This window comes from Pleurodeles waltl, chromosome 6 (genome assembly GCF_031143425.1).
Source record: "Pleurodeles waltl isolate 20211129_DDA chromosome 6, aPleWal1.hap1.20221129, whole genome shotgun sequence".
In the NCBI taxonomy this organism is placed as follows: Eukaryota; Metazoa; Chordata; class Amphibia; order Caudata; family Salamandridae; genus Pleurodeles; species Pleurodeles waltl.
Window position 1 is genome coordinate 179,834,125 of NC_090445.1, and position 24,146 is coordinate 179,858,270.

The 24,146-nt window shown below is 44.4% G+C and overlaps 1 protein-coding gene across 6 annotated transcripts in view; it reads right to left on the reverse strand.

Moving 5' to 3' along the window:
* BRCA1 (BRCA1 DNA repair associated) overlaps window positions 1-24,146 on the reverse strand; it is a 477,104-nt gene that overhangs the window by 63,851 nt on the left and 389,107 nt on the right. For all 6 annotated transcript variants that reach the window (XM_069237765.1, XM_069237766.1, XM_069237761.1 and 3 more), the window contains exons 17-18: window positions 21,709-21,786; window positions 1,969-2,009 (exon numbers count right to left, since the gene is read on the reverse strand). In XM_069237765.1, coding sequence (XP_069093866.1) covers window positions 1,969-2,009; window positions 21,709-21,786 — 119 coding nt within the window. The remainder of the gene's footprint in view (window positions 1-1,968; window positions 2,010-21,708; window positions 21,787-24,146) is intronic.

The window sequence follows — 24,146 nt, forward strand, 5'->3', positions numbered from 1 at the left end:
GCATGCTACTGAATTTTAGATGTGCTCAGAACGCATGATATAGAATTAGTGGTCAGACTGCATGCTACTGAATTATAGAAGTGATCAAACTGCATGCTATTGAATTACTGAAATGATAAGACAGCATGCTATTGAATTATAGAAAAGACCAAACTGCATGCTATTGAATCATTGAAGTGATCCAACTGTATGCTATTGAATTACTGAAGTGATCAAACTACATGCTATTGAATTATAGAAGAGATCAAACTGCATGCTATTGAATTATAGAAGTGATCAACCAGCAAGCTATTGAATTATTGACGTGCTCAGACCGCATGCTACTAAATTATTGAAGTGATCAGACTGCATGTTATTGAATTATTGACGTGATCAAATTGCATGCTACTGAATTACTGAAGTGATCAAAGTGCATGCTATTAAATTATTGAAGTGATCAGACTGTATGCAATTTAATTATTGAAGTGATCAAACTGCAAGCTATTGAATTATTGACATGATTAGACCACATGCTACTGAATTAGTAAAGTAATTAGACTGCATGCTATTTCATTATTGACACAATCAGAAAGCATGCTATTGAATTATTAACGTGCTCAGAAGGCATGCTGCTGAATTAGTGAAGTGATCAGACCGCATGTTATTGAATTATTGACACAATCAGACAGCATGCTACTGATTATTGACGTGATCATACAGCACGCTACTGAACTGGTGAAGTGATCAGACTGCATGCTGTTGAATTGTGGAACTGATCAGAGTGCATGCTATTGAATTATAGAAGTGATCAGACTGCATGCTATTGATTTACTGATGTGATCAGACTGCATGCTATTGATTTACTGATGTGATCAGACTCATGCTATTGAATTATTGAAGTGATCAAACTGCATGCTATTGAATTACTAAAGTGATCAGACTGCATGCTATTGATTTACCGATGTGATCAGACTCATGCTATTGAATTATTGAAGTGATCAAACTGCATGCTATTGAATTACTAAAGTGATCAGACTGAATGCTATTGATTTACTGATGTGATCTGACTCATGCTATTGAATTATTGAAGTGATCAAACTGCATGCTATTGAATTACTAAAGTGATCAGACTGCATGCTATTAATTTACCGATGTGATCAGACTCATGCTATTGAATTATTGAAGTGATCAAACTGCATGCTATTGAATTACTAAAGTGATCAGACTGAATGCTATTGATTTTATTTTTTTACTTTATTTTTTTTAGAATTTTCACCTCATGCAGAAAGTGTCATACGCAGGGAGTGATCATACGGACATAGGTACTTTAAAGAGTGTGTATATGTACACACTTTTGTACAAAGTGGCAAAGCCGTAAGACCCAGGGCACACGAAGCACGAGAGTGGTTTAGACAAGGACTTTCAAGGCATCTACTCTTAACATATTAATTTCCAGTCTACCTGTTGAGTAGTTGAAAACGTTTCAACTTACTAACTGCTCAGGAGTCACCATCAAGACAATTCGACTGATAGAATCACAAAGTGGGATGACCCAAAGGACAGGAATTACGACCTCCCAGGGGACTGTACATGTCCGTGGGCAGCGGTAACTCTTGAGGAGTGAGGAGACGCACAGAGCTGTTTAAGTACGAGAAGACAAACCCACCCCAGCCCCTTCCCTTTGCATCTTAGCATATACATATATTTTAGAGGTTGTTATACTGGCAATCATTTCCTGAATTCAGATGAAAGAGTTTTAGGGGCCTAGGGAGTGAAGTAAACACAAAAATATATTTCTACATTTTAGAAGCCCTGGGTGAGTCTAGATATGCAACCTGTTAATTCCCTTGGCAACTGAGACTACAAACCAGGCGCCATTCTTCAAGTTAAGCAGCCAATAACTGTCACCACTACCTTCAAATAATTTTATAGCCAGATATTGATTTAGCATTCTGCCAAGACACAGATTTAGTATTTTGAAAAACATACCTCATCAAGAATTCTTCCTTCCTTGAAACACTGCACAATCCCTAAATAAAAAATGAGAGAGCATCTGATCATTGTAAATTATGTAGAATTTAATATAAACATTGGTTGCAAGACTACGGACCAACAGTTTTTTTTATTTATTTTTTTGTTTATTTCCTGCTAGATGGAGCTCTTAATAACTTACGTGAATGCAATTTTCAGAATATATCTCATCCGGAACTAAATGCACGAAACCACTTGCAACATTACTTAACCAGCTCTTTTCCTGTTAATTAATGCGTGCCGTGCTCACAAAGTGCTACACAGATTTTCAGGAGCTGCATTAGGTTTAATTATTATGCAGCACTCGTTTGTCTTGATATCCTGAGACTACGCACCGTGCTTAAGTAGCACTCCGCATCAAATATAAACAGTAAAACAAATCCCAAACTTTCAACTTTCAAAAAGCATTTTGCAAAGTGCGGCCTTGCTTTTATTTGTGCAGAAAAAGAAAGAAAGAAAGAAGAAAAAAAAAACAGAACTTCGGAAAAAAATCTGTTAGCTGCTAAAAATATTGTCTGTTTACTCGGGCTGGGAAAAGAGGAAACAGCTGCATAGAAAACTGCTGTTATTTGAGAGCGTAAGAAACAGAAACTGAATTCGACCACACAAGTAAAGCTCAATGGACCCATTCAATCTGCCCTTTTTCTGCCCACTCCGGACTCAACATTTTAACACACACTGCCTTTAATTATCCTTTTCTGTGATGTCACAGGTATCCAACGGAGATCCAAGTGGGCTGAACAAATGCCACACCTGACAGTTATCAGCATGAAACAAATACATAAACCAATTCTGAAAAGAATTCATACACATGGCAGAGGTTAGCCTGAAAACCTAGCATGATCCCCGCCCTCCTGGACCTAGGTAAGCATCCCTTCTGTAGGTATTAATGTGTACATGAGCCATGTGACTTTTTTATTTTTTGCTTTTTCTGAGGGAGGCTTAAAACACTGCGCTTTAAATATATTATTCACCCTCTGAATTTCAGTTATTAGCAGTTCATTACATGCTCTGTGTTTTGATGTTGAAATGATTTGCGTGCTCTGCCCTCTACCAGGCCACACACAAGTTAAAACGATGACCTCGAGAGAGCATTTACCCAACAGCACACCAGAGACAGGACTGGTGGTGAGGGCCTCCATGACCGTGCAGTGGATCAATGTATGAATCTGGATTAAATGAACTGAGGCAATAACCTCTTACCACTGCACCATCTGCCAGCATTAAACAAGAGAGTGCACACTAAATTTGCTATCCTGTTGAATAATCACCAACATGCTTCAAAGACCATATTAGTGACCACTTCTCATTTCAAGTCCTTATGAGTCTTTCAGCATTCCCAGAGATGAGGATGTGTCAGAGCTGTCAAGTGTAAGCCCAGGAAATCCAAATCCATGGCTTTATATCAGGGTATCCACCTATGAGAGATGTATATACCATGGATCTGCCTTTCCTTACTAGACTGGTGTTGAACACCCCTGGCAAGAGTGCCGAGTGTAAACTGTGATACATGGGGGTCACTGCTCAGAAGAATAAGTGTACGCAACTTTCAATCAATCAAAGTGGGCAAGCCTAACAATATTTTAAAATATTTTGAAACTTTTGCGCATGTTTGTACACCTATCAAGGGGTGCTTCACTCCGGCTCTTCTAATATTGTTGGAGCCTATCTGCTGCCAAATAATGACGCAAGGCCTCTAAATGGGACGCTGGGGAGTTTATATTTAAAGTAAAGCAGAATATAACGTACTGTGCACACAAGACCTATGGCCATTGACTGTTGTAACAAATTAAACAATAACACCAGCCCAAGAGTGATCATCTGCCAACTTATCAGCCCTGACTTGCAGCAGACAATTTCAACATCACAGAGTGGGAGGGGAAAGTACAACCTATCTTGGACTTCCACCCAACTGTCAGATTTAATTTGCTTGCAAATCCCTAGTAAAGTGGTACTACATGTACACAAGGCCTGTATATTAAATGCTACTAGTGGGCATACAGCAGTTATTGTGTCACCCACTTAAGTAGCATTTTCAAACGTGTCTCAGGCCTGCTACCGCAGCCTGTATGTGCAGTTTCAAACTGTCGATTCAACTTTGCAAATTAACCCCTCTGTTAGGCCTAAAACTCCCTTTATAATACATATAAGTCACCAATAAGGCAGGGCCTAGGCGGCACATAGGGCAGTGACCCCTGACCTGATTTAAGGTCGGGATTCGATCCCCACGCCGGGCAGCTCCACCCAACTGCGTCCGTGCCCTCTACCCAGCCCTCGCTGCTGCTGCGAGTTCGAGGCCCTCCACCACCCGCAGGCACCCGCCTGTGCCTTATCCCTGGTGTCTAGTGGTTGCCATAAGTATTGTGTGTCTGTCTTGTAACTGTCTTTCTATTGTGCCTTTTTTACTGCTTTATCTCCAATTTTCCAGCCTCTTTTCCACTCGGTTAGCCTTTTTTTCCTTTTCCTCCTTTTTTCTGCCCGTGTTTGGGCTTCCCTTAAGCCGTTCTCTCTGCTCGCCCCCTCCCGCCGATGTGTCCCCTGCGGCCCCGCCCCCCCTCACACTCTCATTGGCCCACCGCTCCCACCTACCAGCTGCTCCTCCCTCCCACCTCCCCTTCTTAATGGCGGCCGCAGTGCACCAGAGGCAAGCCCGCCCGCGCCTGGACCACGCCTAGCGCCACTCCCCCTAGACCTGCGTTCCACATGCTGCCCCGACGCTGCTACAGTGCCAACGACCTCCACGCCCTCAACACAGGCCGTGCTGCCACCTGCTTCCATGCCACTCCAAAGCTCACCCACAGACCCTTCTCCTGCCAGAGCTGCAGCTTCACCTGCCCCCAAGCCACCAAGCATCCCGCCAGAACCAAACACAACAACCTCAGCTGCATTCTCCTCAACATCCGCTCCGTCCACAAGCACGCCGTTGAACTCTGGGACCTACTCACCTCATCATCCCTGGACGTCGCCTTCCTAACCGAAACCTGCATGAACCCCTCCTCGGAACCCAACATCGCCACAGCCATCCCTGAAGGCTATAAGATCACCTGCAGAGACCGCACCAACAGACCGGGAGGTGGGATCGCCATAGTCCACAAGAACACCATCAGAATCTCGACCAACTCCGAGGACTCCCTTGACGCCGCAGAACACTTACATTTCCAGATTCACATCAACGCCAACACCACCCTCAGAGGAACTCTCGTCTATAGACCCTGGCCACAGTTCAGTGACTCCATTGCTGACATAATCAGCACCCACGCCCTCGCCTCTACAGAAAACATCCGCCTCGGCGGCCTGAACTTTCACCTCAAGAACGCCAACAGCAGCAACTTCACTGCCCTGCTCGACAACCTCGGTCTCAAACAACTTGTCACAACACCCACCCACTCCGCTGGCCACATGCTCGACCCAGTCTTCTCCGCCAGCAGCTACGTCACCTTCAGCCATACCACCGAACTCCACTGGACCAACCACCATTGTGTCCACTTCACCTTACAGAATCCCGCCACGCACCACCACCCACAACAGATCCCCCACCACAGTTAGAACAAGATCACTGAAGACCAATTAATCTCCACCCTCGTCCAAGCCCCGCCACCCATCACCACCGACCCCAATGCAGCCGCCCTCAACCTCAGACAATGGATAGACAACTGCGCCAACACCCTCGCCCCAATCAGGAAACCCTCCAACAGCCGCACCAACACCAAGGCCATCTGGTTCACCGCTGACCTTCAGGCCTCAAAGCGGGATTGCCAAAAAATCGAGAAGAAATGGCGCCACGATCAAACAGAGAGCAACCACACCGCCCTCAAGATCGCTACTTGCAAGCACCATCAGCTCATCCGGACCACCAAGAGATCCTTCCACAAGGAACGCATCGAAAACAACGTCCACAACAGCAAAGAGCTCTTCAACATCGTTAAGGAACTCGCCAACCCCAGGTCCTGCTCCAAAGACACCCTGCCGTCGCAAGACCTCTGGAACTCCCTCTCCACCTTCTTTCACCGCAAGATCACAGACATCCACAACAGCTTCAACAACTCGACCCCCATGACCGCCGCTGCCACCACTAACCCCGACGCACTGGACCGCAGCCACACCAGCCTCCTGCTCTCCTGGATCCACATCAACGACGAGGACACCATCAAAACCATGAGCACCATCCACTCCGGCTCACCCTCCGACCCCTGCCCCCACCATGTCTTCAACAAGGCAAATCCCATCATCGCCCCCCAACTCCGTATGATCGTCAACAGCTCCTTCGAGACCGCCACCTTCCCGGAATGTTGGAAGCACGCCGAAGTCAATGCCCTGCTAAAGAAACCTAAAGCAGATCCAAGAGATCTCAAGAACTACCAGACCATCTCCCTCCTCCCCTTCTCAGCGAAGGTCATCGAGAAGATCGTCAACGGCCAACTGACCTGCTTCCTGGAAGACAACACCTCGCTGGACACTTCCCAATCCGGTTTCCGTAGCAACCACAGCACCGAGACCGCCCTCATCGCCGCAACTGACGACATCAGGACCATGCTCGACAAAGGCGAAACTGCGGCCCTTATCCTCCTAGACCTCTCGGCTGCCTTCAACACCGTCTGCCACCACACCCTTCGCACACGCCTCCACGACGCAGGGATCTGCCACAAAGCCCTGGACTGGATCACATCCTTCCGCTTCAGCAGAACCCAAAGAGTAACCTCCCACCTTTCCTTTCTGAAGCTGCCAAGACCACCTGCGCGTTCCCCAAGGATCCTCATTCAGCCCAACCCTTTTTAACATCTACATGGCACCGCTTGCCAACATTTTACGATCCCACAACCTCAACATCATCTCCTACACCAATGACACCCAGCTGATCCTCTCACCACGGACCCCGCCACCACCAAAACCAACTTCCACGACGGAATTAAGGCCACCGCCAACTGGATGGAGAGCAGATGCCTGAAACTGAACTCAGACAAGACGAAAATCCTCATCCTAGGCTCCAACGGCTCCGCATGGGACAACTCCTGGTGGCTGGCCACCCTAGGAACAGCACCGACGCCCACCAACCACGCACGCAACTTAGGATTCCTCCTAGACTCATCACTTACCATAACCCAGCAAGTCAACGCCGTCTCATCTTCCTGCTTCAACACCCTCCGCATGCGCCGAAAGATCTTCAGGTGGATCCCCACCGAAACCAGAAGGACGGTCACCCAGGCCATTGTCAGCAGCAGACTGGACTACGGCAACGCTCTCTATGCGGGAACTACGGCCAAACTCCAGAAAAAGCTGCAACGTATACAGAACGCCTCTGCACGCCTCATCCTCAACATCCCACGCCGCAACCACATCTCAGCCCACCTAAGAGATCTACACTGGCTCCCCGTCAACAAGAGGATCACCTTCAAGCTCCTCACCCAAGCTCACAAAGCACTCCACAACGCCGGCCCTGCTTACCTCAACGAGCGACTCACCTTCTACACTCCCAACCGTCAACTCCGCTCCACCAACCTCGCCACCATCCCTCGCATCCACTGAACTACAGCCGGAGGCAGATAGTTCTTCCACCTCGCCGCCAAGACCTGGAACTCCCTTCCAGTCCACCTACGACAGACCCAGGACCTGCTGACCTTTAGGAAACGCCTCAAGACCTGGCTGTTCGAGCCGTAGCACCTCCCTTGGCCCCCCCCCCCTCAGTGCCTTGAGACCCTAGCGGGTGAGTAGCACTCTACAAATGACTGATTGATTGATTATTAAAAAGTTGAACATGTACTTTTAAGTTTTACATGTCATGATAGTGGAAAAACTCACAAATTCTTTTTTCACTACTGTGAGGTCTACCTCTTCCATAGGATAGCATTGGGTTAATTTGTTACATTTAAAAAGTGATAAACTTTTGATTGGTAGTAGGTCAGAAAGTTATGTTTGGGGTCCGAGGAATTGTAATTTAAAATCTTCTTTAATGGTAAAGTCACAATTCTGAAAATGTCACATTTAGAAAGTTGGATTTTTTTGTCCTAACCATTTGGTGCCTGCATTCTGTGCTGGGTCGCATGACTAGGCGTAGTTGATCTTTGTGTATCCCTCCAAGACAGCATCACAATAGATGGTCTGGGTGTTGGGAGGATGGGGGAAGGGGGAACTGTCACATAGCACACTTGCACTTTAAAGGCACTGGTCCAACTCACATACAAAGGACTTCATACTAGCCTATGGGCCCCCAGAAAGACTGGACCAGGGAGGGAGGAAATTCTAGATACCTCTGTAGGGGGAGATTCCAGAACGTTCTTCCACTTCAAAGTGGACACCAGGTACATAAAGGGTATCTCAGACCCACTATTCAGATCACTTTTGGACCCGTGGAAGACTCAGAGGCAGCACTGCCAAGGAGGACTAGGTCTACACCTGGAATCCAGGACTACCAGAGTGACTCGAAAAACTAGTTGGCTGGCCTCTTGCTATGAGCTACAGGAACACAACAGGCTCCTCAACACAGTCATCTTGACGCAGACCATGCATCGCAGCTTCTGTTTGCCAGCCTCAGCAGGAGCGACCCAGAGTGACAGGTCTTAATGTTGACAACTAGACCAATCTCAATGCAGGACTGCACATCGCAGCTTCTGTTCGCTGGCCTCGCAAGCACTGAAAGCATGACAAATCTACACACCAACAACGTACCCAGCTCTATGCATTTCAACTCAGCATGACAAGTCCTCACAGTACCAGCATTGGCTTTGACACACAGCAACACACCTCAAAGTCCGAATCACAACTCCTGATCGGTGGCTTCACTGGCACCGACCTCGTATAATAAGCTCCCGTTGATAGCACCTCAACACCCATGCTGCGCAGGCCAACGCAAGGACTTCGCATCTCGATGCCCAGGACACAAGGTACTTTTAACAGCGTATTGAACACAGTCATGTATTTGGCCTGTGCTCCATCCCGGTCGGCCTGATTTTTAATTGGACAAAGTCCACTGCGACCAGATAAATGCAATTGGTGCTTCATGCTTCTAAGCGCTATTTTTCTTCAAAAACTTTGAAATTTCATCACTGGTTCTTATTGTCTGAATTTTTGTCATTTTGGTCGTAAATAATTTATTAAAGTTTAATCTATTTTTTTAGGTTCTTGTGTCGTGCCTTCACTTCATTACTGTTTGAAGTGTTGCATAAATACTTTACACATTGCCTCTTGGCTTCGTGCCAAGCTACCAGAGGGTTAAGCACAGGTTAATTTTGGGGTCTGCTTGTGTTTCACCCTGATAAGAATTGTGGTTTTTGTTTGAGGAGGGTTTCACCCTCCCTCAACCAATAATCCAATTCCTCACAGCGTCGAGTAAACTGCATGTCCAGCAAAAACAGCTGAGACAGCCACTGTGTATAACGAGATTGTGAGTACCAACAACAGGAAGCTGGACGGACAACAAACTATTGCCGTTGATGGTTCACAGATCATCGTTAGAGAGCAGCGAATGAGATAGAGTGGAGATTGTGCAAAGCAAAGTTACTTATAATTATAGTTCTTAGCCTCGGGTATGTCGTCTAAATTTACATACATCACGACAGCTCAGTGTAAGTGCAGTATTAATGGCGATATTTTTACATGTAAGTTTTCAAATTTCATAATAAAAAACAAAAATATATGCATGTACACGGCAATAGTTTCAATCATTTCTTTAAAAATCAATCGAATTTGCCAAGGGAGTTATAATAAAATACATTTGATTGAAAGTGATATGTTTAACAAAAATGTACAGAGGCTGCACCCAAACGAGAACTGAACAATGCCACTTTAAGAGATGTGGGAGCTGGCCTTGCACAGCAGGGAGTCATTCAGCTCGTTTATGGGAGAACCAGGCTGCGAAAGAATCTAATAAGACCCCAAACAAATGCCATTATCCAAGTCCAAGGTGAGACAATTCAGAGACGACAGCCAAGAGAGAGATTTGGACCACATGCCACCTTTTATTCTCCATGACGGGAATGTGTTTTATATTTATTGAATAGATTAGCAAGCTTGGAAATAGAGGGTCAGGAGCAAAGGGATAAACCTTATGGAAAGAGAATGTGAAGGAAAGCTCGACCAATTAAGGTATCCCTGCCTGGAGTCAGAATGTATACAGTAATGCTGAGAAAAGATTTGGACTGATTTCTAGCTAGCAGCTATGCAAATGTCCGGAAAGGAGAAATTCCCCAGAGAAGCAGCACTGACTGCTTTGCCTCCTAGTTAGGTGAGCCCCGGCTTTACCTGGAAATATTATATTTACATTTGGAGAGTTGCTTATTAGGAAAGATTCTACCTAGCTGGAAACTGTAATAAATGAGCTAGGCTAGTGAAAAAAGCTATGTAACTGACTTACATATGTCTATGGCATTGTCTAAAAAGTACCTGAGAGTCTCCTCACATTGAGGATCTTTTTGCTAGGGTGAAGGATTGGGAAACATGGGTGGGTGGGGGAGGAGGGGGGGGGGGGGGAGTAATTTATGCGAGGAAATTGGGTGTATTATATGGTGTGGTTGTGTGACCTCACAGTGTAATAAGCAACCAGCCCCTTTAAAACCAGTCAGGTTTACTCAGCCCCGGGTAGCTATGGTTCTGAACAGTCAGGCTTGCAAAAAGGAACAAGTGTAAAGCATTCAAGCAGCATCAAAACAATTGGAGAAGAATGAAAGTCAACACTCAAGAAACCTGACACCAAATTATAAAAGTAGAGTATATTTTTATGAATTTGACACCAAAACAAACAAGCATTTGCAATGCAACGGGTCTCGCGTTTGCTCGTTTTAGAGCTAGTAAACTCTTAACCGGAATTTTCTTGCGACATAAACCATGTACGTAACCGGAAAAAGTGCAATTAACTGTGTAACAGGGTCGATATTATGCAAATCGCTTGACTTCTGCCAAGCGAGATCGCGTTGCGAAAATAGAGAAAAAGTAGTCCACAAACGGAATGGAAAACAACGAGCCTTGCATGTTTTCTGTACTTGGTCGATGCGCTGGAGGAGGGCTAACCACCGGAAAAGGCATGACGTATGCATGCCTTCCACTAATGAAATCAAGCAGATTCTAACAGGCAAGCCCACGAAACAATAAAAGTCACTGATGTCACGTGGACGGGGCTCCGAGCCCTATTAATCCCTAAAGCGTCTCGCTAGCGAAACGCATGGCAAGCGCATGTGACGCAGGCTCGACCCTAAAAAGATCCATAGGAGGGTTCCAGAGATATAGATTTTACAAGAAACAATGAATCAAGACTTTTCACTTAACCAAAAGCAAACATTGGGCAATTCAATGACTGACACTTAAAAACGTTTTTAAAAACTGTCATGGGGGAAAGTGGTTACTTTGGGTTACCAACTTCGGCAGGGATCCAGTCAAGAAGATCAGCAAGGTCCAACCAAATAGTTACCTACTTAAGAAGAACAGTCTTCGGTCCAATTCCAGTGGTTTCTTGTCATTGTCTTCTATCTTCTATGGAGTGTTCCTGATGCAATGGATACCGGATGCTGAAAATGCTCAAGGTTGCTGAAGATAGTCAAGGAGCTTACTATGCTCTGCAGTCGATGGGGAGTTCCTAGGGCTACTAGTCAGCCCACTGTCCTGATGAGGTGATTCTGGCCACAGGGGTATATGTTCCACAAAGCCGTCTCTAGGTCAGCAGAAGTCCAATTGACGCTGACCAGTCACAAGTCAAAGTGGTTTCCTTCTTTTGGCACTATCTCTCCTTCTGGGTGACCAAGTACCATTCTGACGATTCTCCCGGATTCAGCAGACTTGATTGCAATCTTTGAGCATTGGGTCCTGGTGTCTTGGGCTGTATGGCAGAGAAGAGCAGCGATTCGCTGATCTGGGCTACTAACTCACTCCAACAGGTTTCTTCAGCTTTTGTGGCCCTGTGCTGCGAACAGGAAGTCAGCCAACTGACTGCTTCAGGCTGAGCTCAGGGACTCCTCCACAAGCAAGGCACAGCAGGCACAGTACTTTCCTTCGCTAGTCCAAGAAGCAGCAGGTGCGGTCCAACTTTAGTGCAGCCTCTACTTTCCTGGTTTCAAGGTCCTCTTCTTCCAGTCAAGCAAGAACCGAGTGCCAGGGATGCCCCTTTTATGCCCAGAATGTGCCCTAAGGGGAGGTTGTTGTCACATGCCAATGGGCTACTTGATTCCCTACCGGCTAAAGACAACTTTCTGTGAAGTGTGCCATCTAGCTATCTCAGAAGGCTCTTTTCTGCCTACACCAAAGATGTTGGGACCCTTCTCTTGGTGTGTGAAGCTCAGTAGCCCACCCTAGAGGTGTGGCTACACACTTATGGAAAAAATAGTGCGGCCACTGCTTTACCCTCTCGTCCTTGCTACCAGCCTGTCTGCCTGAACAATAAAGCAGCCCCTCTCCTGTGTGTTCGGCATTTGCCCTTCAAATGCAGTGTTCCATTTGAAGCTCCCGTTTTGGACTAACACTCAGTGTGGCTTCCTGCCAGGGAGAGGCAACTCCTTTTCCAACAGCAGGCCTCTACTGTTCCCTGTCCTGGGAGTCGCTCCCACCTCTCCCCATGAGGGCAGAAGGATGTCATGAAAGACAGTCCATGTGTGCAAACGTAAACAGGCACTGGGGACCTTTAGCCACTTAGCTCACTAGTGACATTAAAATTGATTTAACAATTAGAACGGATTTAATGCACTGATTCTTTTGAGGCCTTTAAGTACCAACTTTAGAAGTCCCATTCAGGAATTATCACAGCTGAGATGTCAACCTGCAACCCTGTACTTGCCAATAGGGCTACTAGCCTCCCTCACACTAAAAGCGACAATTGGGGGATTTTTCGGTCAGAACATGTAAAACACATATTCTACCCTTTAATATATTCTACCCTGTCTTAGAACTCTGTAGGCCTGCTTTAGGGGTGACTTACATATAGGAAAAGGGGAGGTTTGGGCTTTGCCACTGCTTTATATGACAAAGCTCAGTTAGAAGTTGGCAACTGCTCTTTCAGCCAGCAATGGCAGACTGGATCTTATGCTTTTGTCTTGTCACACTAGTGGTGCCACAACTAGTACTACAGTCCACAAGAGAGACTAACTTACAAGCCTAGGTACCCCTGGCACCTTGTACCAGGGACTTACAAGGAAGTTAAGTTATGTAATTTGGGGGTAAGCCAAGTGCACATACACTTTAAAGGGTCAGAACACGTACACTGAGTCCTGGTTAAAAGGGCTCAGGGCATTTCAGAGCCATTACACCGGTGCCTAGTAGTCAAAATGGGTGCAAAAAATGGGGTGAAACTTGCAAAAAGGTGTTAAAAAAAAAAGAATCCTGGAATTGTGAAAAAATGTTTGATAAAGACCTTTCCGATAGGGGTTATTGGCAAATATACTGTAAACAAAAAAAACAAAAAAAGAAGAAAAAAAAAAAAAACCTGAACCAGATTTTATCCAGGCGAAGAAGGTAACAATTATATTTCTTACGTGCAAGTCATCAGGTCTGCTTGTACCTTCACACCAATATGTAAAATCTCTTCAATTTCAATATGTAAGTAGTTCTTATTATGCAGTAACTGGCTTCTTTCAGCATGCTCAGCCTTTAATCTTGCAGGCTTAAATGGCTGTACTGGAGGTACTCTTGAGCAAAGGGTGAAGCTCATTAGTTTACATTTGGGGTAAAATCCATCCAAAAGCGTGCTAATAAGGTCCATTCAGACAAGGCATCTTCTGTGTGTCTGGATAAACAGTTGAAGGAGATGGATATCAACATTGATTAGGTCCGTCTGGAGATAGGATACTATTTTGTTTACATTGCTTCACCCTGCTGATCTCTTTATGGGTGTTGCAGAATCAAAGATAAAAGGAGTATAGAAATGTCTCTTTACAGTCTATAGAAAGCGACTTCCTCTTAGTTCAAAGCTTTGGTAACCTGGTGATATTTTTAATATTTTTAGTATAATTATAGGAAGCTGGTTCTTTATATGGTATTCCACAACAAGGTATACCTTGCAAAGAGTCCAGGGGTTTCCTTATGAATGGACAGGGGCTTGCTCTAGCAAACCTAAGGTGCTCTTTTAGAGGGCAGTGTGGTCGAGCAGCCTTAGGCTTATCAGAGAAGAGTATTAAACATCTGCAGTAGAGACACGGTCAATAACTGACACACACGACTCAAGAAGGATTTCCACACCACACTGAGTTACAAAAAAAATGTATCTTTATATATATACATATCTATATATATATATATAGGCACCAGAATCAATACAATCAGGTAAGTACGTTTTGCAGTAGAAATTCTTACAGTTTTGACAAGCCGACACTTAGTGCAGTTCAGTGTCGGGTACACAGTTTAAGTCAATGGGGATCTGTCCAGTCAGAAGGGCACTGCGGTCTGGGAGTCCTTCTTTCTTCAGGTCAGCAGGATCTGATTTTCTGGTGCCAGGGCAGTAGCCAGTGGGCTGAGGTCACTATGCCCCCTATAAGACCACTTCCTGTGGGAAGAGGGCATAACCCTGTCCCAGAGGTCCTAGACCTGCCAGCACCAAGATGGAGGACTTCGAAATTGTGTGTCCACATCAAGCAACTGACCTTAGGGGAGGAACTGACCCTAGAGTGGACATGCCTTCCTGACTACTAATTTTCCTGCCTGTCCAGGTGCCACATGGACCATGGGGTCGGCATCTACATTCTGAGGGAAGCCAGAACTGTATTCTTTGAAGCTCCCTGCATTGGAATGCAGATTTGCAGGTCATCCTGTTGGGAAGGTTGTGTTTACACCCCTGCAAAAGCAGGCTTTGTTCCTGACCGCCAGAGAGTGGAGGCTCTCACCCTTGAGGGCCTGAAACTTGTCTGTTGGTGGCAGGCTAGTTTAAACTAGTTAGTCAGCACACAGGTCGGTGGTAGGTTTTTCAGGGGCACCTCTAAGGTGCCCTCTGGGTGAATGTATTAATAAATCAATCACTGAAATCAGTGTGGGTTTATTAGTACGAGATGTTTGACACCAAATATCCCTATTCTCAATGAAGGCATCATTTAGCTGGGGAACTCGTATTGACAAGTGTCCAATAGATGCACTTAAAATGGCTTCCCTGCTCACTTACTATGGCAAAGAATCGACAAAGACATATCAGGGGCATATCAGCTCTTGCAGATATGTCCACACATATAATACAACAAAGAGAGGTTTTACTTTCATCTAGAAACCTGAGTGTCTTAGTATAGCTTTATTAAGGTAAAAAAAAAAACATAAAAGCACAAATACAAATATACAATAAATATATAAAAACAATACATATTATACAATCCATAATAAACTAATACAAAAACATGTTCCTTTGCCTCATAAAATCAAACTCCTCATAGTCAAAAAAAATCCTCAGTTAGCAAATTTCTAATACATAAAATCACAGCAATCATCGAACAACACTTGCCTATCTCATCTGGAACATCGCAAACACTTGCAGATACAGCAAGGTTGCAACTCTCTTTACCTGCTTCTTATGAATAGTCTAGGCTGAATTCAAGAATTTAGCTATGCGAATAACAACTACCTCACGCGTATCAGCTTTTAACAGCCTAAAAGCTGGCCCAAGTGTTCTTACATACAGGAACTTGCACATTGGGACAATCCACTTCTTCCTTGGAAACCAGTAAGCCTCACAGAAGAAGCCAAATGCAATGTTGTTTCAGAGGCACTACAACATGCTGGACAAACATTGCTTAGGACACTATTACTACTCAACCTGACCATAAACTCTAGCGTAGGGAGAATCCCATATCTGAACTTCTAATAGGACTGTCTCGGGAAAGATCCCTGGATTGCATCCAAAGCAGGCTCAAACACTGGTACAATCTTGAGTTAGAAAAATTGATCAGCTAGGTCCCCCCCATTTGCAATTCTTGATTATTTCCTCCCAAAGAAAGTCCCTGCACCGATCCTTAATTAACTGCCTCAAAATCTTAAAAGAGTCTTCCAGGCTGTCCCACAGAACTCCAAGCGCAAGTGATTTGGACATTTTCTTGATGTAGGATAGCCAAACAAGCCTTGAATGGCAGACTGTGCTCAGGACTTCCCTAAGAGGAGATCTATAAGATTTAAGCTCTGGCATTGGCCACAATCTGTGCCAGGATAGCAAGGGTCTCTGTACTGTAAGAGAAATTGGGTACAGGCCCAAATCTTACAACAGGGAAAGAGTTGGGGTGCCACATGGAAGATTAGTTAAATCCTTAATGGACTTGCTCTTAACTCCTCTAAGCTCAGTAATAGACAAATGCCCCCATAGCTCAGTCCCGTAAAAGGTGAACTTTTTGCTTTAGCCCTACATATCTGTAGTGCAAAATAAACCCTTTGACTTAATTTTCTTCACCAGCTTTAATACTGCCCCAGTCTCTGCAATTTCAGTGCACGTCTAGCTATTTCAGCCTTCCAGCTGAAATAAGAAGAAAGGGTCACCACCAAATACACAAAACTTAGAACTCGCTCAGGTGGTGAATTGTAAGCACGTATCCTGGGTTGCACAGATTTTTAACGGTTAAACACCATATACTTAGTCTTATCTGTATTCAACTCTAGACCGTGATCAGCACAAAACACTAAAAATGGTCCAGATTGGCTTGCAGGCCTTAAGACGTTTTTGAGATGAGAAAGGTGTCATCCGCAAATAGCAATGTTGAGATTTTCATACCACCAATCCCAGGGTATTGATTGTTTGGGAAGTTTAGAAATTCAGCAAGGTCATTAATAAAAAGGGAGAAGAGTTTCAGAGTCAGGACACAGCTCTCCTGTACTCCCCTCTCGATACCAAACTTACCCGTTTGCTCCCCATTTCTCCCAATCTCACTCGGGCTTGACTATTTTCATGTATTCTTATTATTACGACTAGGATGGTTGATGGTACTTCCATGTTCTGTAGTACTTCCCACAGCTTATGTCTAAGAACTGAATCAAAAGCTGACTTAAGGTCAACAAAAATTACATAGAGGTGACCTTTCCCCCAGAAGAACTATTTTCCTGTAGATGAGAATAAACCTGAATATCTGATCAAGGGTACCTACTTTTAACTGAAAGCCTGCCTATATGTCTGAAAGTATTCTATTTTGCTGGACCCAGTCTGTAAGTTTGCCCAAGACCTGTCGGCAGAAGATCTTCTGAAGCCCATCTACTAAACTGATGAGCCTATAATTCCCGGGATCGTCCCGACAGCCTTTCTTATAAATGGGGACGATCTCTGCTTGGTGCCAAGATTTGAGGATTTGTCCCCCACTCATAATTGCCTTAGATAGTAAATTTAAATATGCAGCCCAAATATCTGGTTTAGAAGAAAAGAGGTCCGAAGCAACGCAGTCTGGACCGGGAGCTTTTTTGGGAACAACGCCTACTGGGAGTCAGCATAAGTAAATACGAGAACCTCCAGTTGCCCCTGTAGCTTAGCTGTGGGGGGTCCGATGCTTCCCTCTCCAACTGGCTTGCTTCTTTTAGCTGAGCACAGCTCTACATAGTGTTCAACTCACTTAAGTGACTCAACATGCAAAGCTGCGGTGGTTGTCGCAAACTGACTGTATTGGGCAACAACAGCCCAGAAGGCTTTTGAGTCCCCCTTCCATGCTGTATGCATTAGATCTGCCCAAACTCACATTTCCCAGGCATTTTTGGCTAATTTTAGCTCATTGTTGTACATTTTCCAGAGGATCTGGAATTCCACTCTCGTCACCAGCCTTGATTTGACTCAAAAGCATAGCTTTAGCTGCCCTGCAATAATCAATATACCATGAAAGCTGTTTCAGTCCACACCTTGCTGGGTTCCGTACTTCCCTTGAGAATAGGTCTCTTAGCCAGCAAATAAATACTCATGAATATTCACAATACGGCTAGGGGCAGCACCCTCAAACAATTTTACCATCTGAGCCATAGCATTGCCCACACTTTCATAGACCTGTTCTAAAATTTTGGGATTGGCCTGCACTTACTCCCATTTTAGAGACTTCTTGTTATTTGAGGACAACATTCTCCAGTAAGCTAGACTTCCAGACTGCTGGGTTAAGCTCAAACAAGCTTATCATTTCAAGCTTCAAGGTGTTGTGGACTCTACTCCCCCCTCAGTAGTACAGACATATTGCCCAAATAGGCCCTGAGGTTCAGTAATAGAAGTATATAGTCAATCCTACTTGGGCAGTACAAGTGACTGTAGGTCATAGCACCGCCTTGTTCGGACAAGGCCCTCCCATTGCATGCCCTGAGGCCCACTCTCAGGGTGATACCCAGCAACTGAAGAGCCAAGGCTGAATATTTCTTTCCCTTCTGGATGCCTAACTTTGGCACACACCATGAAGCATCCTCCTCCTCGGTGATGGGCAGCATACAGGAGTCCAACGGCTCCAACATCACTTTAAAATCCCCAGCCACTATTACTGAGGCATTATGGGGCAAGGCTGACAGATTATCTAAAACAGCGAGAATGGGAGATTCCTTGTTCGTTCCCAAGGACCTGTTATAAAGATAAATACTAGCACCACCTTTGCACACTAAAAGGCCTGGCAAATCAGGTGTTGAGCCCCTCAATACAGTAATGTTACAGGCCAGTGAATTCCTAACCCAAATCAATAATTCCCCTGCTGGGCAAACTCTTTCCTGAGCTACAGCAGGACAGAAAAAACCTGAATAACCAAATCGGTAGCAGGGTTTGGGAGACCAGATCTCTTGAAAAAACCCACAAATCATACTCATCAACAAGTAGGCCACATGTAATATAGTGTACCCTGCCTTACGACTGTAAGGCCTGCTGTAGGGGTGACTTACATATATTACACGCAGTTGTAAGGGACAAGGCACGCAGGCTGTGTGACATGTTGTGTTTTCACTTTTAACTGCACCAAGACGCGCAGCCTTCATGTGCTAGGTGAGGGGCCCTGAAGGTGGCACAATCCGTGCTGTAGCCCTTGGGGACCCTCTATGGTACCCATGCATAAGTACAAGGGCTACCGTTTACTGGGGACTTACAGGAATGCCAAAGGTATTGCCTATTTAGGAACAATTACACAGTTTTAGGGAAAGAGATCTGGCACTGAGGAACTGGTAGCAGGAACCCATTCCACTTTCAGTCAAACATCATTTACCAGGCAAAAAGTGGTGTTATGACCATGTCAAATTAGCACTTTCCTACAATAACAGAATGGTTTTAGGAAGTGACCAGACTGAGGAAGTGTCAGAATGCTCCGTGTCCTCTTATACCAACACCTGCTGCTCTAGCAGTAGCCTGTGCATGCTGGAATTCTGAGCTCCTGGGAGGTGGACAGTTGTGATGATTCTCATTTTGCAGCAAAAGTTGTTACCTGCACGTCCATTTTTGTTTAGATTAGAACATTTAGTGGTGTTGTTAAAAAGAGCTGATTAGTGGAATAAACATCTGTGGAAGGGCTAGGAAGACTGGTGTCAGTTTCGTCTCCTATTCCATCAACAACCTTCCCTTTTGGCACTGAATTGCCCAAGTGCTTTCACCAACCTTCTATTTGCTACCAAGGTCAGTCATGTCTGAGGTTGTTGGAGGAAGCATGCTTGTAGGGTGTTCTTTTGGCAACACAATGAGAAAAACTGGATAGCTGGTCTGTAAGGATAACTTGTCTTGTCAATGTGTCCAAAGGAAACACTTGTGCATTTCTTAAGCACCTCTGCTAGCAATGATGATTTTTCAACTTGGTTGTGGAGACACAGATGACGAAGGTCTATTACTGCCCTCAAACTTTACGGGTTTTTGGAATCTGTAAAGTAAACTAAGCATGCATTGCAATTATCCTTCCTAAATATATCCCCCACCAGAAAGAACATCAGTCGAAGAGAGTCTGCATGATGACTGGAGTAAAAAGCAAAGGAGGTAACATGTCAACAGGAGCCAGCAAAATAATGCGCCTACAGAAAAGTGACAGAGAATACTGCATCCAACTGGCATGATTTGTTCTTTAACACACTATAAAGTTTTGCTTTCTGGGTTCATTACAGTCCCGTTAATGGGCTGAGTGAATTAAGTTGGCTTTTCAGCGGTGATACTTTGGAGTTTTAGCAAGATGGATTATTTCTACTAATGCCTCTGATGCTCCATCAACTTACTTGACTTTGTAAATATTTTACGTTCTATACATATGGTTCATAAACACTTTTTTTCATGGATTAAATGTTTTTGATATTTTGGAGAAATGAGGTCAGATACGTAGGGGACGATTACGAAGATGACAGACCGAAAAGCTGATCTTCCAACTTCTTGACAGGGAGGCCATCGCCGTGACCTCCCCGCCGATGCTATTATGGACTTCCCGCTAGGTCAGTGGGCGGAAACTAAGGTTTCTGTCCGCTGGCCTAGAGAGAAGCTGCCTACAGCATTGTGTCTGGTTTATAACTGAACGGGCGTGAATGCTGTAGGTGGCCGGGTGCACCAGCACCCTTGCAGTGTTCACTGTCTGCAAAGCAGATTGTGAACACTACAACAGTGCTGGCCAGGGGGGCCCCTGCACTGCTCATGCGAAGTGCATGGGCAGTGAAGGGGCTCACCTGGGACTCCCTGCACCTGTTCTCCACCAGCAGTTTCTTGTCGGTGTTACCGACATGAAACCGCTGGTGGAGAACAAGATCGTAATCCCAAGGGCAGCACTGCTTGCAGAGCTGCCCTGCAGGATTGGGATCCAGGATACTGGCGGTCCTCACGCGGCACCCACCGCCATGTCTGTAATATGGCGGTCATGAGACCGCCAAATTCGTAATGAGGCCCAAGTGCTTTTAGGACTACTGCATGTGGTTTTATGGTTCCTTTGAGTTTTGTATTCACAGTTATTTTCTTTCCTATGTGTGTCAAGCCAACTTTGGCAGAGGTAAAACAATGTGATGAACACCATACACCACAGTAGAGTCCAATCTGACTTTAGGAATTGGTGGTCTAATGCTCTATCTAGCCATTAGTGAATGAAAAAACATCCAAACTTCGAACAGGTACTAGCTCATTAAAAATAAACAGGAGAAGAGAGGAATAAGTAAAACCCTCAGGGGGCAAGGAAAATAAAGGAACATTTCATTTTGCAACAGTGAGTGAAATAAATGATAACGATGCAAAAGGTCACAAAACAACTCTCGGAATGATGAACAGAGTTTAATTAAACCTGGACATGCAATTGGGAAAATGCAGAAATGAAATTGTGTCACCCAAGCCTTTCTTTCAGACATAAGACAATGCTGCTGGTATTACAAAACAAGTAGAAAGAGTCCGAGTTAGAATGAAGACTGCAGGTCCTGCAGTCTTTAAAAAGGAGTCTAAACATCATAAAGTGAGAAGGGGAAGAAAAAAATCTTTAAAAAAATCCTAGCTGAATAACGAGCTCAAAAAAAGTACTGTACTTTTCAGAAACTGTATGACAGAATTGGGATCTAGGAGAGGACAGACACCAACTTTTTTCAATTTTAGAAGTGCTATGACTCAATTATGTGTTCAATAATTGTGTTAAACTAGAGAGGGCTAAGAACATAGGAGTATTTTACCAACCAAGACATACAACTGTAACTCAGGCAGCATCCTACTCCCAAGACATCACTGCAGCAAACTGGTGTTAAGCACAAAAAATAACAACTCAAACTAAAGACTACCAGTGTAATTTAACAAATTGAGCATTTTTGTTTTGCACAGTCACTAGCAGCCACCTCTGACCCCCAGGTCTAACCAGCAGTATCAGAAACAACAGTACATATCATTGGGCTTACACTGATAACCGACCACCCATTTTCTGCCAGCTATCCCCAGGAAGTACTTGAGGGTCCTCTCGCAAACCAAGTCTGCATCTGTAAATAAAAAAATAATGATAAAAAATAAAACGAGACAAGAAAAAGTTTGTGACATTTGAAGATCATGATTGAAAAAGACCCTATTTAAAGTATTTAAAGGAGAATCAACTCATCTGTTTGACTTTTTAACATTTAGACAATTATATCAACATTTCCCAATAGGTTAAGTTAGTACATGATCTGACTTCAAAGCACTAAACAACCTCTGCCTGAAAGAGTAAAGATATTTAAAACTAGAGCAAAGGTAATAGATTTTTTCAGGCACCATTACTCAAATTCATAATTCAGCCTGGAAAGAAAACTATTGTAAAACTACAAGTAAACATATTTACTTTTCTTAAGAATTTTATAATTTCCTTGTTACCACACACAGAAAAAACGTTTCAAAGTCTGTTAGAATAATCCAGCCAGCAAAGGCAAGGTCACAGGACAAAAGGAATGGAACCAAATCCAGCAGTGTGAGAAAAGCCGGTCTCCGGTTCTTTCCAGACTGCACAATACCAATAAAGGCAAGAAAAGGCATGACACTATGGAATAACCCCTCCAAAATCACTCTCAAATGGCAGATAGGGCACACTACAGTTTCTTTTGCTTGGGAACCTGGCGCTGCTACTTTTATTGAACAGCATCTCGATAGCCATCAGAACCGTCCCAACATTGCTCGAATGTAGAAAAGCGCGGAAGATACACCTGTTTAAAGAGCAAACAATGGAGAATGGAGTAAGGATCCACTCCCCTCAGACGCCAGCTAACACATGAATCACCCAGGCTGTCTTTGCTTTTGACCCTGTACAGAGCTTGGCTGCCTTTCTATATTAGGTACATGTTTTATAAAATACTTACAAACATCTTGTCCATTACTGCTCGGCGGGTTGAGCCAAAGTTCGCAAACATTGTCAAGGAGAGCACAAAGGGCGTCTTATTGTAGCTTTAGAAAGGGGGATGGAGCAGGGCAGGCACATAAGAAAGGAATTGTTTCTGCTTCCTATAGGAGCTGCAACCTCTCACTATACTCTGGATTCCATTATCTATTTTTACAAACTAAGTTTGACCTAGAATTGATGGACTTCAGCTCTTTTTCTTTGAACCTAGAAAAGTCTTCGGAATGGGGATAAACTAGGAAATGATCAGGCATGGCGTAGTTTTTTTAATCTCCATTGTCACTTATGTTAATAAACACGATAAACTAGGAGTCGACCCTTTACCTGAGCTCTTTCTCTTGCCTTAAGAAATGCTGATCTCTACTACCTACAGATCATCGTCATGTCTGCTTCCTACCGGTTAGTGAACATCTACGTTTTTTTCTTTTACACCACCGAGGAAGTGATTTTTAGTAATGACTGTCCTCTCCATTTCCCAGACCCTACCATCTGAGCCAGCAGCTAACAAGGCTGCCTATGTGCAGTGGTGTGCGCACTCTGAAGAGTGGAGACATGGCTTCCTATGGAAAGATGCTGGATGAGGTTGGGGGAAGAGGGAACAGCTTGCCATGTGAAGGAACACATTCTATCTCCATTGAACAAGATGTGTGAGAGTTTTCACTGCAGGAGTAAAATACTTGCAGCAGGGCTTCCATGGTGCCTGTTGAGCAGACAACAGTCCTTGCAATAATGACACTGATGAACAACTCTGCAAGCATGTAGAGTGGCTAGCATCCGTCCTAAGAGATGGGCGACATAGGTATGTCTGGTATGATCCGAGCCAGTAGATGAAGTGGCATGATATCGGGCATATATAGCTGGCTGACGACTAGAAGATATGTCTTAGGTAGAGCCTGCATTTGAGTCATCCTGGCTACTACTGGGACGCTTCCTTCTCCGACAGAAGTGTGCCTCCTAAGGATTAAAATTGCTCATCCATTTTCTCCATTTTAGATTGAATCAACTTTGACACATTTATGTCATCTTATCCACTTTTACAGGAATTATTACATAAAAGTATAATTATTATATTATTACATTTTCTTTCCAGGCGCAAAGGCAATTTTACTTGGCAAGTGCATTCTTTTGGTACCCTGTTTCTGAGTCATCCTGCTAGCTCGTCTTCCCCCATTGTCTGAGCTTGGCGCATAAAGCTCACACTTTGGACTTGAATGCTGACGGGGAAATCTTAAAGTTTCTCTGCATTGTCTAGAGTGGAGTGGAAAACAATTGAGGCCATTATTCCCGGTTGCGTGCTGAGTACTTCCGAATGAGATACCACAGAGTGATTACCTGGTATGGAGCAAAAACCTGGGCAGTTATTGTAAATATTCTGGAAAAAGAGTCAAAATTGAGGACCCAATTTCAGGCCGAATGGTCAATTTTACAGATCCATCTTTGGATTTCATGGGAAAAAAAATAAGTTCATAGAATGCT